Below are 20,181 nucleotides of genomic sequence, written 5' to 3' on the forward strand. Positions count from 1 at the left end.
TAAGGGATAGTTATTTACAGATTTTAATCTTTGCATAGTTCTCATTGGTCCAGGCAACAACGACTGCCAATTTTGAGTTTGCTATTATTGCCAGTGTATTCCCATTGTAGAAGAAGCTGGGGAGCATCTTAATTCCAAAATCCATTTGGTTTGGGGATTCAGATCCAAAATCAGTCCTATGATTGAAAGCACTTCTACTTTACAGATCTGCTCTTTCTGCATTTGGGGCTTTTTAGTTTAGTGGAAAGGTGAGTAAGAGGTGACATGATAGAAGTGTATAAAGTTCATGGGGAAAGTGGATAGAGAAAGGTTTTATTCCCTCCCTCATAACACAACACTAGAACTTGTGGACATGCAGTGAAGCTGAATGTTGGAAAATTCAGGACAGACAAAATAAAGTGCTTCTTCACACAGTACATGGTTAAGCTGTGGAATTCACTCCCACGAGGCAGTGATGGCCACCAACTTGGATGGCTTTAAAAGAGGATTAGACAAATTCATGGAAGATAAGGCTATCAATGGCTGGTAGCCATGATGGCTACGGTCTACTTCTGAATACCAGTTGTTGGAAACTGCAGGAGGGGAGAGCGCTGTTGTGCTCAGGTCCTGCTAGTGGCCTTCCCATAGGCATCTGGCTGGCCACTGTGAGAACAGGATGCTGGACTTGATGGGCCATTGGCCTGATCCAGGAGGCTCTTCCTATGTTCTTATATTCTCAGGCAGCAAAATTCTTGTGCCAGCCTTGTACCTACACGATCTCAGAGGAATTAAACTACTGCCCTGTTTCCAAACTATTTTACTGGTTTACAAAGAAACACAAATGATTCCTAATAATTATTGTGGGGTAGGAAAAAACATTTAACTGTCAATAATTTTAATATCTTTTTAATTACAAGCAATATTTTGTGAAGGTATTTTTCTCTCTAAAATAGCCGCTCAAGGGAATCTAGAATGTATGCCTAACTACTGAGCTCTTTACAAAACCTTTACATGTGGGTTTGTTTGTTAAAAAGAAATCTCTAGGTTTTTTAAAAAAGCCCCAAAGTAGTTTGTTTTTCAACAATTTGTAGCCACATTGTCTTTTTTTAATGCATTTTTATTATTTTCATGTTGTTGTTCAAGGTTTTTTTAGTTACACAGGCCTGATGAAAAATATGGTGTTAAACTGTAAAGTCCAGAGGCAAAAGACCCTAAGTGGAGAGAGTAATCAGTCATTTTGTAATTTCCCAAGAACGTTGTGTGGATGGATTCTTCATTGTGGGGAAAGGTTAACTAATTCAGTTTGGTATAAACAGAGAGGCAGAGAGCTGGTTTAATACAGAATATCAGACAGTCTGGATCTCTGATTAGTGGCAGAGTAACAGTGTCTACCTCTTGTGTCCTTGTTTCCCATTATTTCACATTGATTGTGAAATCTATGGGAGAAGTTAGTCAAGAAATCAAAGTTCCATTGATTTCAATCAGACTAACAGGGAAATCCAAATTATAGGAAGCCAGGTTAATTTACGCCAGGGTAGATTATGCTGGTGCGATTTACCTCTATTCCAGACTATGTTCAGGAGCAGGACTACTACCAGATGAGCCAGTCTAAATCTGGTAGAGGGAAAGCAAGCCTTTAGAGCAGAGTTTGGCTTATACCACCCTTTTTGCCAGTGTAGGTTTCACTGGGTTGCTAGTTCATGTGAACAAGTTGAATGGAGTTTGGAATAGGGGTAAGTCCGTGCGCTGCCCCAACCCTAGAACGCCCCTTTTTGGGGACTCACCCTGGCCTTGACTCAGCCAGCTTCGGCTCAGCACTGAATCCTGGCTCAGCAGGGATTGAGCATTTATGCCAGAATAAGTCTGGCTGAGCTGGGATGAGGACTTCAGCCAGTGTAGTCCAGGCTTAGCTGGAGATCTTCCTATTTCACTCATCCTGGCATATCTTAGGTTTGGATTGCTGCCTAAGTCTGTATCCATCCAGTATGTCATGGATGGAGATTGACAGGCTTCTTCATCCCTGCTCTGTAAAAAAGGAAAAGGTACTTCTGAAGCAATCTTTAAAAATACTGAAACCTCAAAATTTCAATTTCAAATTCAAGCCCTTTTCAAAGTTGAAGAAAAGCTTCAAATTCAGTGCCTTCTTGACTTCATATTATGGTATCTCTGTCTTCTGGCCTATTTAGGCAGCAATCCTATGCACTCTTTGAGCACTGTAGTGTTCAGTTTTAAGTCAACACCCCCAAGATTATGTTGTTATTTGTTAAACATGCTTTTTAGCATTTACTACTATATTTGGACTGTGTTTTTAAATGGCAGGTATCTCTAAAGGAATGTGAACCAAAAGTAGTAGAAATGAGTTATTTGTTGGTATAGAATTTTCTGCAAATCTCAATGTTGAGTTTATCCTGATGGATTTTTTTATTTCCATCTTGGCGAGAAGCAAGCCATTTTTTAATAGATTCTGCTAAAAATCCAAACCATTTTCCCGCATGTCATGTGCATTATTATATGCATTATTATAAACATTGTTATCTGCATTATTATCTGCATCATATTATACATATATACACTCCAGATTTACTAAAGTAACCAGCATATACACAGATTCATACAATAATGCATTTATTTATTTATTTATTGCATTTGTATACCGCCCCATAGCTGAAGCTCTCTGGGTGGTTTACAGCAATTAAAAACATTAAAAATAAATACACAAATTTAAAAACACATTTTTAAAAAACAATTTAAAAACACATGCTAAAATGCCTACATAAAATATATAACTGTACAAAATACATGTATTAATACATATAAAATTACGTTGTAGAAATACAGTCCTGCATGGGGCTTGGCTCTTTTATATGTATTATACCTATAATATATTTTTGATTTTGCATATAATTTGTTGGCTTTTCAGTGCACGACCAGCTCAATACAAGCAAAGCACGATCAGGTTGGAAATGCTAGATTGCGTATATAAATCCATTTTAAACAGACCTCTGTCCCTAGTCATTTGTATATTTTCAGCTTCAACTATAGTGCAGATCTAGAGTTCTAGAGCAAAATAGCTATTCACTCCCATATGCAAAATAATAACTCTCTAATAACATCTGTCAAAGCATAGCCTGATCAATTGTGCAGTCCTAGCATGTTTATGCAGAAGTGAGTCCCACTGAGTTTAATGGGACTTACCCTGAAGTAAGTGTACTAGGATCACAGCCAAATTCTAGCTGCTATGCATACAGGTAAGATCTTTTGAGAATTGCTTTTTTTCCAATTCATGATTGCATGTACATTATTTTACTTTAAAGGGAAAAAGAGAGAGAGAAGGTGGTTCAGGTCTGAAATTCCTATTGACATAGTACCTTTATAAATGAGGAGGTAGGAGTTTAATTTTCCTTTGTACTTAATGCCATTCTTCTTAGTGGGCTGAATTGTACAGTAAATTATCTCTATGTGGAGGTCTCAAAAGCTAGTAAACAGCTGAGGTACAATAGAAAATGACAAACCAGTTATTTTTTTAATTGTCCTTTCCCCTCGTACTCTGAGCAGATGAAAAGAAATGCCACAACATAATTTCATATTTCAATCCATCCTTATGGAGGAAAGAAAAAAAAATCATAAAGCTGATGATGAGGACAAGGAGTGTGCAGAACTTCTAGTCTTAACTGCAGCATGTTTGAAAGCTCTGCTGATCCTTTGTGCTACAAAAATACCTCACTTCAAAAATGTTATTCATTATCAGTCTGCTTATTCAGTTGGGGTGTCATCAATCTAGTTTAAGGACTGAGCCCTCTAGGTTAGGGGCTGGGGAACATATTGCCCTCCAGATGTTATTGGACTCCAACTCCCATCAACCCTGGCCAGCATGGCTAATGGTCAGAGATGATGGGACGTCATCCAACATTATCTGAAGGGCCACAGGTTCCCTATTCCAGTTCTAGGTTCTGTATCAGAGTTGTATATTTGCCACACACACAAACTCTCTTAACTGGCATTCTTTGCCCATTGCTTAATTTAAAAGTATGAACATCCATATAAAGTAGAATCCTGTTTAAACAATTTTCTTGCATTAGAAACCAAGAAAAGTCTCTCTCTTCTTACACTTGGTGGGGTGATCTTTTTCAGAGCTTGAAAAAGTTACTTTTTTGAACTATAACTCCCATCAGCCCAATCCAGTGGCAATGCTGGCTGAGGATGATGGGAGTTGTAGTTCAAAAAAGTAACTTTTCCAAGCTCTGATCTTTTTTGTGTAAATTTTTTTGCTGAAATTCAACATCGTCTGAGCTCTGCGAGTGCCGCATTCTTCCGAATGAACCGTAGAGTGTTCGAGGACTGGGATATTCGCAGGGAGACCAAAATGCTTATTTACAAAGCTATTGTACTACCGACCTTACTGTACGCCTGTGAAACATGGACCATTTATAAACGCCACTCCCAGCTTCTTGAAAGATTCCACTAATGCTGTCTCCAGAAAATTCTGCAAATTACAGACGGACTAATGTTAGCGTTTTGAAAGAAGCAAAGACTAACAGTGTTGAAACAATGATCCTTAAACATTAACTTTGCTGGGCTGGCCATGTTGTTCGAATGCCTAATCACTGTCTTCCAAAGCAGCTACTTTACTCCCAACTTAAGGATGGAAAACAGAACATTGGTAGACAACAAAAGAGGTTTAAAGATGTTCTTAAAGCGAATCTAAAAAAATTTAACGTGAACATTGACAACTGGGAAGTCTTGGCCCATGAACATCCCAAATGGAGGTCGGCTATTATCAAAGGTGCTGTGGACTTTGAAAAAGCACGCATACAAGGCAAATGGGCTAAGCGGAAGGCACATCAAACAAATCCTCATTGTGACCATCTTCAATCTATGTCCTCACTGTGGGAGGCTGAGTGGATCCAGAATTGGCCTCCACTGTCACTGTCTTGAAAGACAATCTTACTCGGCCACGAGTGATCGCCAATGAATGACTATTGAAAATCAGAGTAAAGCTAAAGAAGAACAACAAAGTAATCATAATGCCAAAATACAATTTAAATAACATCCCATAAGAATATAAAGATCAAATAAGGAACAGGTTTGAGGCTTTAAACTTAGTTGACAGAGAACCAGAAGAACTATGGAGTGAAGTCAGAGACATTATCAGGGAAGAATGCAAAAAGACAATACCTCTAGTTAAAAAAAGAGAAAGACCTCAATGGATGACTGAAGAAACTCTTAAAATGGTTCAAGAGAGAAGGAAAGCAAAAGCAAAAGGAGATAGAAACACAGTTAGAACCCTAAATGCAACAATACAGTGACTAGTACATAGGGACAAAGAGAACTATTACAATAGTTATTGTATAGAAATAGAAGAGGACAACAAAAAGGGAAGAACAAGAGCCCTATTCCAAAAGGTTAGAGAAATGAAAGGGAAATTTAAACCAAGAGTAGGGATGTTGAATAATCAACAGGGGAATACACTGACTGATCGAGATGAAATAAAAGGAAGATGGAAGCAATACACTGAAGAACTCTATAAAAGTGATGCCAGGATGACAGATTCATTCATGGAGGAACCATTTGATAAAGAACCAGAAATATTAGAATGTGAGGTGGAAGCTGCTCTTAAAATACTTGGAAGAAACAAATCACCGGGAACAGATGGCATACCGATAGAGTTGCTACAAGTTACTGAGAATGAATCTGTCCAAATGTTGACAAAAATCCGTCAATAAATATGGAAAACTAAACAATGGCCCACAGATTGGAAGCATTCAATATATATCCCAATTCCAAAAAAAAGTGGGATTCTAGGGAATGCAGTATTTATCGAACTATTGTCTTAATATCCCATGCAAGTAAAGTAATGCTCAAGATTCTACAAAAAAGGCTCTTGCCATATATGGAGCAAGAAATGCCAGATATCCAAGCTGGATTTAGAAAGGGAAGAGGCACCAGAGATCATATCGCACATAGGCTGGATAATGGAATGAAGCAAGGAATTTCAGAAGAAAATCACCCTGTGCTTTATGTGTAGATAATGGAAAACTATGGAACGCTTTAAAAGAAATGGGGGTGCCACAGCATCTGATTGTCCTGATGTGCAACCCATACTCTGGACAAGAGGCTACAAGAGGACAGAATATGGAGAAACTGATTGGTTCCCCACCGGAAAGGGTGTGAGACAAGGGTATATTTTATCACCCTATTTGTTTAATCTGTACACAGAAAATATCATACGGAAAACAGGATTGGAACAAGATGAAAGAGGTATGAAAATTGGAGGGAGAAATATCAATAATTTAAGATATGCAGACGATACCATACTACTAGCAGAAACCAGTAATGGTGTGAAACAAATGTTGATGAAAGTTAAAGGGGAAAGCACAGCTACAGCTGAATGTCAAAATGACTAAAGTAATGACAACAGAAGATTTATGTGACTTTAAAGTTGACAATGAGAACATTGAACTTATCAAGCATTATCAATACCTCGGCACAGTCATTAACCATAATGGAGACAATAGTCAAGAAATCAGAAGTCTAGGACTGGGTAGGGCAGCTATGAGAGAACTAGAAAAGGTCCTCAAATGCAAAGATGTATCACTGAACACTAAAGTCAGGATCATTCAGACCATGGTATTCCTGATCTCTATGTATGGATGTGAAAGTTGGACAGTGAAAAAAGTGGATAAGAGATAAATCAACTCATTTGAAATGTGGTGTTGGAGGAGAGCTTTGCGGATACCATGGACTGCGAAAAAGACAAATAATTGGGTGTTAGAACAAATTAAACCAGAACTATCACTAGAAGCTAAAATGATGAAACTGGGGTTATCATACTTTGGATACATAATGAGAAGACATGATTCACTAGAAAAGACTATAATGCTGGGAAAACAGAAGGGAGTAGAAAAAGAGGAAGACCAAACAAGAGATGGATTGATTCCATAAAGGAAGCCACAGACCTGAACTTACAAGATCTGAACAGGGTGGTTCATGACAGATGCTACTGGAGGTCGCTGATTCATAGGGTCGCCATAAGTCGTAATCGACTTGAAGGCACATAACAACAACAAAGTCATGTCAATTAATTTCATTGGGTCTACTCTGAGAAGGACTAACATTGGATACAAAGAGCTGAATTCAGCCCTAGGAATGGTATGAAGTCGATATAGATTTATTATTTTTTTATCCTGAACTAGATGGACCCTTGTTCTGATTCAGTAAGGTTCTTCTTTGATAGATTTCTGTATCTATAAAAACACAACAGTGGAGGGTATGAATATCATTAAGTGTGGCAATTGGCCAGAGTGTGCTGTTCTTGGGAGTTTTTTTTCTCAGCATGCATGGAATGTTTTCCATGTCTGCTAAATGTCAGTGCTAATCCAGTGTCGTGCCTTTTCCCCTCCTACAGAGAATGCCAAATAATTCCTTTTTCATTGCCTGTGGGAACTACCAGATCTCTTTCCCTAATATTCCTGTTATTCTTAATATTCTGAAAAGGCAAGTGATTATTCAGAGAGTGCTTGAAATAAAATATTTACACAGCTCAGAGTTTTTGCGGTGATGGAAGGAGTCTAAAATACATATTTTTATTTTATCTGTTATGAAAATTGCTTCATGCAAACAATGGTAAGAGAGACATAGGAGTCCTGTGAAGGGTAAGAGAGGAGGACTCCTCTTGTAGACATTTATCTTCCATATTATGTATGAGGGCAAAGTCAGCCAACCTTTATGCCACTAATTGTATTTTGTTTTCTGTATATGATATAACATGGCATTCATACACCAGATGAGAAAATGCCAAGCACTTCCGTAGTGCATTTCAAACCATGTTATCTTCTTCTTTTTACTGCACAGCAGAACACAAAATAGAACACACAGATAATGCCTGAATTATTGGTGGGGAATGTGTGGGTGGAGAGGAGGACCTTTTCACTGAATGAAAAAAGTGCAGACTTGGAAAGGACCTGAAGGTCACTTCATACAATCTCCTGTGCTGAAGCAGGGCTTCCCACATCTAAAGAAAGTTAACAGTTTAATCCATGCTGCTCATTGTGTAAGAAAGCAGCATGGACCTGAAATATATTGTGCTACAGGTACCTGTCGAAGTGCAACCAGATGGCTCTAATTTGTGGAATTAGATGCACTATTTGCAATCCCTGAAATCCAGACCAGTTGGTGCTTTTATCCACCTTGGTTCCTCACCAGTCTAGGGTTGGCACAGTATCATCACAGTCTACATCTGGTGCCCGTTATGAGCATCAGAACATCCCATGGAACATGCTTCAGACACACATGGGGAAGTTACAGAATTCTTTGGGGGAAGCCATGTCTGTTTAAAATGGTATCACAATGCTTTAAATGTGTGGTGCAGATGTGGCCTATGTTCTAACTCTGTATGGTAGAGCAGATAAGACATCCCTTGGGAATGATGTGAAAAATAATCTGCGCAGACCATACATGCCACACTAATCAAGTTTCATCAATTCTCATGCCCATTGTAAAATTTGAGGCACATCCTCAGATGTTGCATTGGGTCTTACTGTAGAACAACTTCAATAGATTAGCACAACAAGGTAACCAGTAGGGCTGGGCACATCATCCCTGATCCAATTTGGGGTCCGCTCTGGTGCTCTGGAATAGTTCCAATCCAACCTGGGATGATTTGGGGCCGACCCAACCTGGATCTGGGCCTCAAACCAGGAGCCGTGTTGGGGGGAGAAGGTGGCCTTGCTGGGGCAGATTGCCTGCTGCTGCTTCTTCCCCCTTCCCAATTGCATGTTTAACATGTTTAATCAGGATTTTGAACATGCGGTTAGAAGTTGTGGAGAAGGAAATGCGAGTTTTCTTCATCCCCTCTCCTTGCCACCCAATCCTCCTCCCCTTTTGACATCCCTGGATCACGCCAGGTGGGTTCAACCCAGGATAATCTGGAGATGCATCCACATGCTCCAGCCAAATCCACGATCGGCCCAATGTGGCTCAAGAACTGGGATTCAGCCAGAGTGGCTGCACAACACTATTAACCAAATAACAATAGAAAATTGTACCATTTCTGTCTTTAGCAGTGTATTTGAGGCTGAGTGTGTGGAAGGTATTCTTTCTGTCTGCAGTGCTGACTGTGAGGTTTAATGTTAGAAATATATTGGAGATGTATATGTATTGAGTTGGCAGAAGGCAGCTGGAAAAGGAAGTTCCTGTCAGTGCAGACCCTGTACTAGTGAGAGAAATGAAGAACAGTAAGCTCTGAAGGCTGGTGACTCTGATATCAGTGGGGCAGTCAATCTGCTCTGGGTTTTACTCCAAACTTTCAAGGAGCTGTCCACAGTACTGAACCTAGTTTAGGAATGTGTTTCAGCTCCTTGGACTGCTCCTTGGAAGTTTCAGTGCCCCACTGACATTGGAGCCACCAGTCTCCACTGATACTAGGCATAGGGATAGTACCTAGAAACCAATCTCTGCCATCATGGGAAAAGATAATTCAGGCATGATCTCTGTCTCCACACACACATGCACACATCCTGCATGGAAATAGTATATTAGATGTAGACTGACAAAAAGTGTTTGTGGCTTGCGTAGTGTTTCACATACAACTGCAGGTGAAATATCATAACACAGTAACTTTGAGTAGGGTTTTCAGTGTGACTGCCGTTGTTCTGTAGAACAGCATTCCTGTTAAAATGGAACAAATGCCCACTACTTGTACTTTCTGGTAGCAATTGGAGACATTTTTGGTTTTGACAAGCTTTTCCAGCTTGATGAAAAGGTTTCTTCCTTAGGTTTAAAAACAATACAAAATAAATATCTGTCTTCAGTTGTGTTTTGTACCGTTCTTAAAATTCTTTTTAGCTGTTGTTATTATATATTTGTAAATCACTTTGAGACACATGTAAAAGGCAATTTGTAAGATAATAATAAATATTGTTGTCAATAGGATGAATCGTAGCTCAGTAACAGAGCACATGTTTTGCATGTGGAAAGTCCAAGGTTCAGTCCCTGATGTCTCCAGTTAACAAGACAAGCTATCAGGAGATGGAAAAGATCTTTGCCTAAGACCCCAGAGAGCTGCTACCACTCAGAGTAGAGAACATTTGGGTAGATGGACAAATAATCTGACCTGGTATAAGGCAGCTTCCTAGCAAATCTGCACTGTGTTGTGTTCAGTGGAATACCTACTTGGATGTTCCCCCATAGTTTAAAGAATTAGCAGCTGTCTGTCAGATTCATCTGCTTTTGCTTAGAAACATCATGAAATTCATAGGCAAGAGGATTGAACTGGCAGTCATATGTCAATGGAGTTTGGGATGGGCTGCCATCTGGTAGAGACACCTCTTGCTCAGCAGTTTGCTGTTGATCAGCAGGAGGACCAATGCAGTAACTGCAGTGCAGAAGCTCAGGAACCTTTGTGGCTGAGCTGGGAAACTGAGGGTCTAAATCAGTGATTCTCAAACGGTGCGCCCAGGCACACTGGTGTGCCCTAAGAGGTGGCTAGGTGTGCCTCAAATATTATGAAAGTATATTTTAAAAATGAGAAGAAACCCATTTGTATAGGGTAAGTAATAGTTTTCTATAGTTTAGTTCTGTTCATAGTTTAAAATATATTAATATATTTTTAATTTTGTACACAAAGTGCGCCAGAAAATTTTTATATGTTTTACAGTGTGCTGCGAACCAAAAAAGTTTGAGAACCACTGGTCTAAATAATGTGAGGGTCTAAGGCTATATCTTTATTAGCCTAATGACTAATCTGGCCCTGAATGCTCATGTAGGACATCCTGCTTGTAAACTGAGGGAGTGATTCATGCTTCTAAAAAGATGCTAAAAAATAAACCTTTTAGCCCCTCCTGTTAAGTCATAGCTATTGAGTAGTCTTTAAAACAGCTTCTTTGTGCTTACTTTAGGAAGTACAGAGCTTTGGAAAAGATCAGTAACATACTTGAACTTTCAGCTCAGGATGTTCTTATTCCACAAAAATTAGGTCTAAGCATCTTAGACATTTTAATCCAAATGGATAGACTAATGGCAATGCCAGGGACTCTGATATTATCCATTTTTAAAGAAAGTTTAAGAGAACCATAAAAAAATTACACAAACCTCTTTCTTGATTATTCTGTAGAGATTAATTTGCATGGAATCCTTGACCTTTTTGTTAAAAAGATTTCAATGCAAGGTTTTAATTCGCCGTTTCAAAGAAAGTCCCTAATATTGTTCCTAGGTTTCCATTTATAAACATCTAAGATCCTAGGACTCACTGAGACTTGTAGACTTCCACTGAAGCCATTACAATACAATCCTATGTATGTCAGCTCATTGCCCCATCAGCTCAATGGGGTGTACTCCCATGTAAGTAGAGCCTAGAATTGCAACCTTAGGATGTTAAAATATTAGATCTGCCCAATTCATTCATATTATTTAAGTGATCATCAAAAGTTATATCTGAACATGAGGGACATGTACATTAGTAAATTATCTACAGTGCTGGTTTTGATGTATGAAGCCCTATACCACTTGGGACCAGGTAACCTAAAAGATCATCTCACCCTTTATATATCCAATCAATGACTGCACTCTGCAGAAGAGGGCCTCCTGCAGATACCATAATAATATCAGAAGGTCAATTCCATATAATATAGGAATCAGGCATTTACCGCCTTTGCACCTGCCCTTTGGAATTCCCTCCCTTTAAAATTAGACAGGTGCTATTGCTGTTGTCTTTTTTGGTGTCTACTAATTTCAACAAGCTCTTTAAGTAGATAACTTTCTCAGTCTGCATCTATATTGGAGATTTTTTAGGTGTTTTGATTGTTTCAGTGCTTGTATGCTTGCCGCCCTGGACTCCTTTGGGAGGGAGAGTGGGCTAGGCTATTATTGTTATTGTTATTGTTGTTGTTGTTATTGTTATTGTTATTATTATTGTTGTTGTTGATGATGATGATGATGATGATGATTTATTGAGACAACATCATTTTTGAAGAATGGACTCTAAATATCACCACATCTAGAATGCCAGTGAGCTTCACAAGGTCTGAACAGTGTTTTGTTAGATGTGTGCTTTAATTGCATACTGTAGTGGGTTTTTTTTAAAACACACACCTCTGTATTCAATTTTCAGATATATGCTTATATTATGTTGGGGGTGGGGTGGGGGAGAAAATCATAAATAAAAGCAAACCTAAAAGGCAGGAATGACAAAAATTAACTATTGTGAAAACAGATAGGAGGGGAGAAGAGAAAAAGAATAAACAATTATCTGTTATGAAAATGGACCATGCTACAGGTGCTTGAAAGGTGGACAACATTTTAAATAAACATCTTATCAATGTGTATTTTGCTTCCTGTGCAGTGTCAGCGAAACCAAGGCCTCATAGTGATGAATACTCAAAGAAGGTTCCTCCTCCTAAGCCAAAACGGAACCCGAACACTCAGCTAAGTGCATCTTTTGATGAGACATACATAAAAAAACATGGCCCCACAAGGTCAACCCTAAGTAGGGATGCCTCCTTATCACTGGTCAGCAGTCCTGCTCCAGATACTGAGGAAGAAGAGCCAGTTTATATTGAAATGGTTGGAAATATACTTAGAGACTTCAAAAAAGATGAGGAGGATCAAAGTGAGGCAGTATATGAGGAAATGAAATACCCCATCTTTGATGATGGAGGCCAAGATTCAAAATGTCCATGTGAGTATGACCATCACAGCTGTTCTTCCCAGTGTGCTACTCCCACAGTGCCTGACCTTGATTTCACCAAGTCCTCAGTGCCATCTACTCCCAAGGGTGTGCTTTGTGATATACCCCCACCATTTCCAAATTTGCTTTCTCATAGACCTCCACTCCTGGTATTCCCACCTGCACCAGTGCAATGCTCCCCAAATTCTGATGAATCTCCTTTAACACCACTGGAAGTCACAAAGCTTCCTGTGTTAGAAAATGTGTCTTATATCAAGCAGCAAGCTGGAGCTTCTCCATCTTCACTACCACCTCATACTCCAAGTCATCAAAAACTAGAAAAAGACCAGACGGCACCTCATGGAACTAGTACTCCAGGACACTCCTCTTCACCTCCACATCCTTCTACCTTATACAGAACACAGTCTCCACATGGCTATCCTAAAAGCCACTCAGCCTCTCCCTCTCCTGTGAATATGGGTCGGTCACTTACCCCCTTAAGTCTCAAAAGACCTCCTCCTTATGATTCTGTACATTCAGGAAGTCTCTCAAGAAGTTCTCCATCAGTGCCTCATTCTACAGCCAGAAGCATATTGCAAGAAGGAGGGAAAATGGTAAATGCCTCTGTCAATACCTACGGGTCATCGTCACAAAGCAGTTCCCGTTCTAGAACACCTACCAGTCCTCTAGAGGAATTAACCAGCCTTTTTACCTCAGGACGAAGTTTACTGAGGAAATCCTCCAGTGGAAGAAGATCTAAAGAGCCTGCAGAGAGTAAGTGTTTCATATCATGCTTTTTTGCCTTTTTACAACCAACACTGAAACTAGTGTCATAGTTTCATTGGCTAATTGTACTGTGTAGTCATTGGCTAACTGTCCTACTGTCAGGGATTCCATGAATTTGGTGTACTTGGCTTCATGTAATGTTCTCGTTTTCTTTGTGAGTTTCCTGGGTTAGTTTAGAACTATTTATATTTCTTTATTATCTAATTCTATTTTCTGCAAGGTTCAATGTACTTCAAGGAAATATGTTTAAAGGTATAACCATTAGTGACTTATTCCCCAAACTCACTAATGTTGCTTTAATTTTAACTGTCTTTAACACAAAGAAACTTAAATTGATAGAGGGTTTTGGAGAGAGACATTTTCCTACCCATGGCAAATTACAGTGTATATCAGGGTAGTAAAATATTGCAAAACAAAGCCATGCACCCTAAATAAACTTCCCTGGATCAATTTTTGCTTGAAAAACTGCATGGAACATTTTTTGGCTAGGACAAAAAAAACTCAATAGACTTCTGACTTTTTTCTTTTTTGTCCCCTGTGCTTTTTGTGTATGTAAGCAATTGAAATTTGGGGATATTGTTTACGGCCGTGCAGTGAACAATATCTTAGAAATGCTATGTTGTAGATCTACATCTTTGTAAATTCTGAAATGAAAAGCACACCTGGGGTAGGATTTTACCCCACCAGTGTTGAAGAAGTTCATATTCAAAACTACAAATAGGTTCCAAACCTATGAAAATCTTACTGTAAGAAGCTCTTTGAAAGTGATGATTGAAGGTGATGGCTTCCATGATTCTAATGTGACAAACGTGAGCATGACTGAGGTAAGCAAGAGGGCATCCTCTAGTTGCCCAATAAACATTTTCTAAGTGAAGATTCCACCATTCGTGCCCAATGTTAACTAGGAATCTTAAAAGATGTTATCTTTGTTCCATTTAGCCTGGTACTGTGTACTTCAGGAACATGTGCTGTGTTCCAGATGTCCTTGAACTCCAACTCCCATCAGCCCTAGACAACATGGCAAATTGACAAGGATAATGGGAGCTGACATTCAGCAACATCTGAAGGCTGTGCTTGGACTGCTTTGAATGGCAGGGGTTTTCCATTGTCTCAGACAAAGATCTTCCCCAGCCCTGCTTCCTGAAAGACTTTAAGCAGCAGGAGCTGAATGTGAGAATTGTGACTGCATGACGAAAATGTGCTCTATTATTGGCTGGTGGTGGAATCCAATGTAACACTAAGTTAATGTTCCATCAGTGCAAGGATTTACACTTGCACAATGGATCTTCCCTCCTCTCCTCCCTCTGTGACCCTCTAAATCTCTTCTAAGGGTTCCCCAACCCCTGGGAGCAGACTCGGGGAGGGTGCAGGGTGCAGGCAGGGGGAGGAGAGAGAGGAAAATCCCATTGTGCAAGCAGAAAATCCTTGTACTGACAGGACACGGTAGTTGAATACCACCCCGAACGATCAGCAAAGAGTTATCCCCTCTTCCTTCTGATTCTGAAATATTTAATGCACCGTATAATTTCAAAGTCTTCTATGAAAACCAGGAAGGCTAGACAGCTGTATTTTTTAAAAGAATTCTTACCAGGTAAAAGGAAAATGTCCATGTCCCCAAATTGTTCCCTGCTTGGTTCCTGCCTTGTGGTTCTTTGTCCACGTGCCCAGGTTAGGCAGAAAAAAGCTTGATTTTTAGTGGAAGAAGGCAAGAAACAGGAGGCACAAAGCGGCTTCCGTTAACTTTAGCCCTTCTCACCTCTGCTTAGCCTTCAGCATGTCAGAAATGTTTTTGATTCAAACAGTTGGGAAAATGAATCAAGTGCAGGCAGGGATTGTATTCTAAGCCCTTAGTTTAGCGAAGTAAGTAAGCATGATATACATTCCTCTGCAGGTCCTATAAAACCACTTTATGAATGAGTTTGAGGCATCTTGAAGCCTGTATAGCTGAGATGCTTTTATTTAAGAAGGGTTTATTTTCTAGTCATGGGGTTTATGTAGTAAATGGCAATAAATTATGCCTTTGGGGCAGAGGAATAACACTGGAAAAACCCTGGGTCAAATGTAGCTGATAACTGTGTATTTATAGTGTCACTTGCAGAAAGACATGAGCCAAATTGCTGATGCATATGAATTGCAGCACATAGCTGGGAAATGAGGAGGCAATACAAGATGAAGTGTGCGTAAATCAAGGGCCACGTTTATTGGAATAAAGCCAATTACATGCCTGATTGCATAATAAAATGATCTGCAGAGACAAGTGTGGAACCTAACTCATCCCCAATCGGGCAAGGGCACCCTGCCATGGGAAAGGGGGTGGTCCAAGCCCAATCCCCTTCTCCGGGCCCCATCCCCGCACGGTGGTTAGGGAGGCCTTCCTGCTCCACTCCCCCCTCAGGGCCACACAACCTCTGAGTGGGTGTTACAGGTTAGCCCCAAAGGTGAGCCTTATCCTGCCAACCGGCTGCACAACCTGGGAGGCAGGCCTCAGAACCCACCAATCACTTTAAAGGGTGCCTAAGGGTGGTCACGAAGCCCTACCTTGTGAAATTCTGCACATATCTGCCACAGAAGAGAGCAATCCTCAGCTTAGTCCCTCTTCCCCCACCTGTGACAAATTATTTCATGCAGGGCACTCTGCAGATCAGAAAGAAACAGATCATTACCCAGGTCAAACATATGAACGCCATCTGGCCGGTAAAGATCAGCCTGCCACACTTCATCTCCAGATGATGTATTACCTCACCCTGCTTATCAGCAAGGGTGAGCCGGACTTCCGTATTTACCTTTTGACTAGCCTTGTTCAGGCTCCAGGGGTCAATCCCGCCCCACCAAATTCTCCTGGGGAGGATATCGGACCAAACAGTCACGGTCCCAAGCTGCCCACTACTTACAGCCTCAAAGTCCGGGCAAACCTGAATGATAAAGGCTTTTCCCCTTCAACACTCACAAGTCATTGCCTCCCTAATGGATAACTAAGACCTGTGGAGGGTGCTGCACCATCGATGCATCGCCATTTGCAGGAGGCATTCCCGCAGCATGCCACATCTACCCAGCCACTGGACCAAAGCACAATGGCTGAGCCCCAACTGGGTTCCATACCTGATCTGCCATGCCCTCTTCTTGGCCCAGAACTCCATCTGTGGCCACACATGAGTACCTTGACTCTCCCCAGCACCCTCCAATCTGTTAAAACAGAAACAACAATTAACAGTACACTGTTTAGTGCAACGGTACAAGTGGACCCTAGATTGGCCTGACGCAAGCCTGGAAGGCACCAGATTGCCAGTGCTCCACTGCCTGAATGGCTGTGCTCCCAAACCCAACCTAGCTGCTGTAGAAGCCACACTAATCTTGAAGGGTGCATACCGAACAGGTTGGGATCCAACCCCAAACATAACAGTAATTAAAATCTGTAGTCAGCCTCTCAAAGGCAGAAAGTGGTCACTGCACTTTATTGTAATGTGAATAGTAGTTTCCATAACATCCCATACTGGGTAATCTGCTACTCTATTATCAGAGCAGCTTTTACCGACTCAGTATAATATTAAAGCAGTTGGGATTAGACATGGTATATTCCAAATGTAGAATGAATATCCTACCTTTCTTTCCTCAAGAAAGCCAAGGCAGCCTACATGTGGTTCCCAGGCAGTCCCCATCCCGGCACTGACCAGACCCAGACCTGCTTATCATCAGCAACATGATGGCCCTATGTACCCTCAGGACTATGCCTTCTTAAAATCATGAAATGATCACCAAGAAAGCTTGGTCACCACAGTCTTGGAGACAATGCACCGTGTGTGTAGTCCACCCATTGTACTTCTCAAGGGTATTTGCTATTCCTGATACCAGTCTGTAAGATGGGCCATTCCTGTCAAATTCCTAGTGATGCCAGCTTCTGCCCATGCCACAGGCCATGCTCAGCACACCATCTATCCCAGAAAACAACCCCAAAGCCTAAAGCCCCAGAGGCATCCAAGTGAACTTACAACTCCGCCTCCAACAGCAAATCCCTACACCAAACAAAACCCCATTAAACTGCTCCAAAAAATGAGACCAAACTAGCAAATCCTCCCTCATGTCCCTAGTAACTCTAATCCAATGATAAGGCCTGCTTAGGCCATTCATCGGGTTGCAAATCCTGTGCAGAAATGCTCTGCCAGGTGCTATGCCTCTGCACGCAAAGTTCAAATGCCCTACCAACTCCCGCAGCTCTGTGAGTGTAACCTTCCTAGCTTCCCGCATGCTATCAACCCTGCACTTCAAACGCCCTAATTTGGCTGCCAGTAAACAACAAGCCACCGAGTCAAGCTCAATACCCAAAAAGGTGAGCGCAGGTGATGGGCCCTCAGTTTTTTCCCTTGGCCAAAGGCATACCTAACTCCTCTGCCAACTGCCCAAACATCCTCATCAGCTGGTTGCACAGCCAGCTCGCCTCCTGAGAGCCCACTCAAGGAATGTACTAAAGTGTTCAAAAGCTGAACAAGAAATAGAACACCCCATGGGCAAAGCTTTGACTTAATATCACACTTACCCATGACAGCACCCTGGCCAAAATGCCAGACTATCAAAACTGCGCTGTCAAGTGATGAAGCAGCCTAAACTGTCCAGGATCTTTCTTAGGACGATGCCCATAGGGGAAACCCTTAGCATGGGCATGGGAGGGTGATCAAACAGTCCCTCAGCCACCTCCTTGTTAATCTTCTCCTGCACCACTAACTCCACTCCCACCACAGACTTAAGATTCCCTGGCATGTAAGGCCTATGCCCCCAACAATCCCGAAACCAGAATGAAAACCTTCCCCCAAACAAGCTGCATCTGTCCTTCTGAGATAATACCAGAGCAAGTGCATAAGCCGAGGAACTTTAATCGGTGTGGGGCCGCTTTCCTGAAGGCTGTCCCCCAGGCACGGGTTTTCCCCCCTCTGAAAACCCCTAAATCCCTGAGCACTAGCGCAACTGGTGAAGGGATGGGAGCCAGGGCAAATGGAACACTCGTGCCTAAATTTACATGGGTTCCTGTTACAAAAGCCCTTAGCACTGAACTCCCAACAGAGCAGGCAGGGTTGAACCCCCTGCTCCGTGGACCCACGGGTAGGAGCCACACCGGCAAACCCACCAAGCAAATGGCCACTAACTGCCCTGTCACCCTTCATGGGTCAAGCTGCAGTCATAACCTGCAACTACAACTCTAGGTCCTTCCTGTCCCACTGCAGGTGAACATCCACTGCTGACCTCATCCTAACAGATTCATCATCACTACCCCCATATAGATCAAAAACCCTGCCAACCAATGGCCCCAGGTCCTATCCACCTTTTTCTGTTTAAATTTCTCATTGTCGCTTTTCTCCTGCCTATCCTTCTCCTTCTGTTCAGGTTCTCGGTATAATAAGGAAAACACATCAACGTATTCCCCTTTCCATATACGCTGTCATGTTGCTAACAACAAATGAGCCCCCAGGGGAGTGGACGTCTCCTCAAATGGCAAGGTGCCATCCTGAACATAAGCCAAAGGATCACCAGACATCTGAGCCGGCCCCATGGTAGGACCGCCCATAGAAGTCCAAACCTGTCTGCAAGCCTCACTCGCAGGCTGCTGTTGGATTGGAGGAGACATCCCCTTTCCATACCCAGAAGGCACCGCACCGGCATAAGGAGAATAAGGCCACCCCTGAGCCATTCCCCACACATTACCTGCAGGTGTGGACTCGCCATAACCCAGATGGGGCACAGCCTTCTCCACCACAGGACTCCCAGTAGCCAAGGAAGTGCAAACAGACCTGAAGAGTCCTCCAATGCAGCCAGTCGGCCTAAAACAGAATCCCAAACAGTGCCATACTGACTGTTTTCATTCTGGAGACCCTTAGCTGCCTTAAACCTCACCCCATTAGCCTCCTGAGGCTGCCTATTTCACCTCTCTAGCGACTTAATGTGGGCTAACTCTGAGGCCATATCGGGCCCCTCATCCTCCAAGGATAAGAATTCCTGAGGTGGAGGAGGCAGCCTCTGAGCCAGCCGCCTCACAGCCTTACCCTTACCTTTTGAGTCCCTGGCACCCTTCTGGGGGGCACAATTACATCCACTAGGTGACCCTTCTCGAAAGAACCAAAACAGCTAGATCAAACTGGTGTCCCAAAATGGCCACCACATGAGGCAGCAAAAGTGCTCAAAATGGCCACCCACATGAAGGAGCCAAATGTGTTCCAAAATGGCCAGTCCAAAATGGCCACCCCACACAAGGCAGCAAAATATTTTCAAAATGACTACTAGAAATGGCTACCCATGACAAGGCAGCAAATAAATGTGTTCAAAATTGCCACTCACACAAAGGAGCAAAATGTGCTACAAAAAGGCCACAGCACCCCAGGCAACCCGGTGCACCCAAAAGCAAAGGCACAGGCTTGAAAGTTTATCCATAGCAAAGGAAAGCTGGTCAGTTTCATCTTTTAAAAAGCCTGCCTGGAAAAGAGCTTGGTTCCTGGAGGATTCCTTAACTGAGCTATTGCTGTATAATGTTATAAGATATTATCAGGGCTACCATGGAATTCTACCTAAAACATAATTCTATTTGAAAGTTGGGGTGTAACAGTGTCTACAGGCAGATGTATTGGAATCTGCATTGCTCTCAAGGATTCATTGAGGAAATGTACTTTATATATATAGCCAATATCTCACATAGTACATAAGAACATAAGAAGAGCCTGCTGGATCAGGCCAGTGGCCCATCTAGTCCAGCATCCTGTTCTCACAGTGGCCAA

The 20,181-nt window shown here is 41.8% G+C and overlaps 1 protein-coding gene across 2 annotated transcripts in view; it reads left to right on the forward strand.

Annotated features, from left to right (window-relative positions):
* The window catches only part of NYAP2 (neuronal tyrosine-phosphorylated phosphoinositide-3-kinase adaptor 2), a 234,901-nt gene that overhangs the window by 134,418 nt on the left and 80,302 nt on the right, over nucleotides 1–20,181 (forward strand). For both annotated transcript variants that reach the window (XM_061634458.1, XM_061634460.1), the window contains one exon: nucleotides 12,317–13,414. In XM_061634458.1, the coding sequence (XP_061490442.1) occupies nucleotides 12,317–13,414 (1,098 nt within the window). The remainder of the gene's footprint in view (nucleotides 1–12,316; nucleotides 13,415–20,181) is intronic.

Source organism: Rhineura floridana, chromosome 7, assembly GCF_030035675.1.
Source record: "Rhineura floridana isolate rRhiFlo1 chromosome 7, rRhiFlo1.hap2, whole genome shotgun sequence".
In the NCBI taxonomy this organism is placed as follows: Eukaryota; Metazoa; Chordata; class Lepidosauria; order Squamata; family Rhineuridae; genus Rhineura; species Rhineura floridana.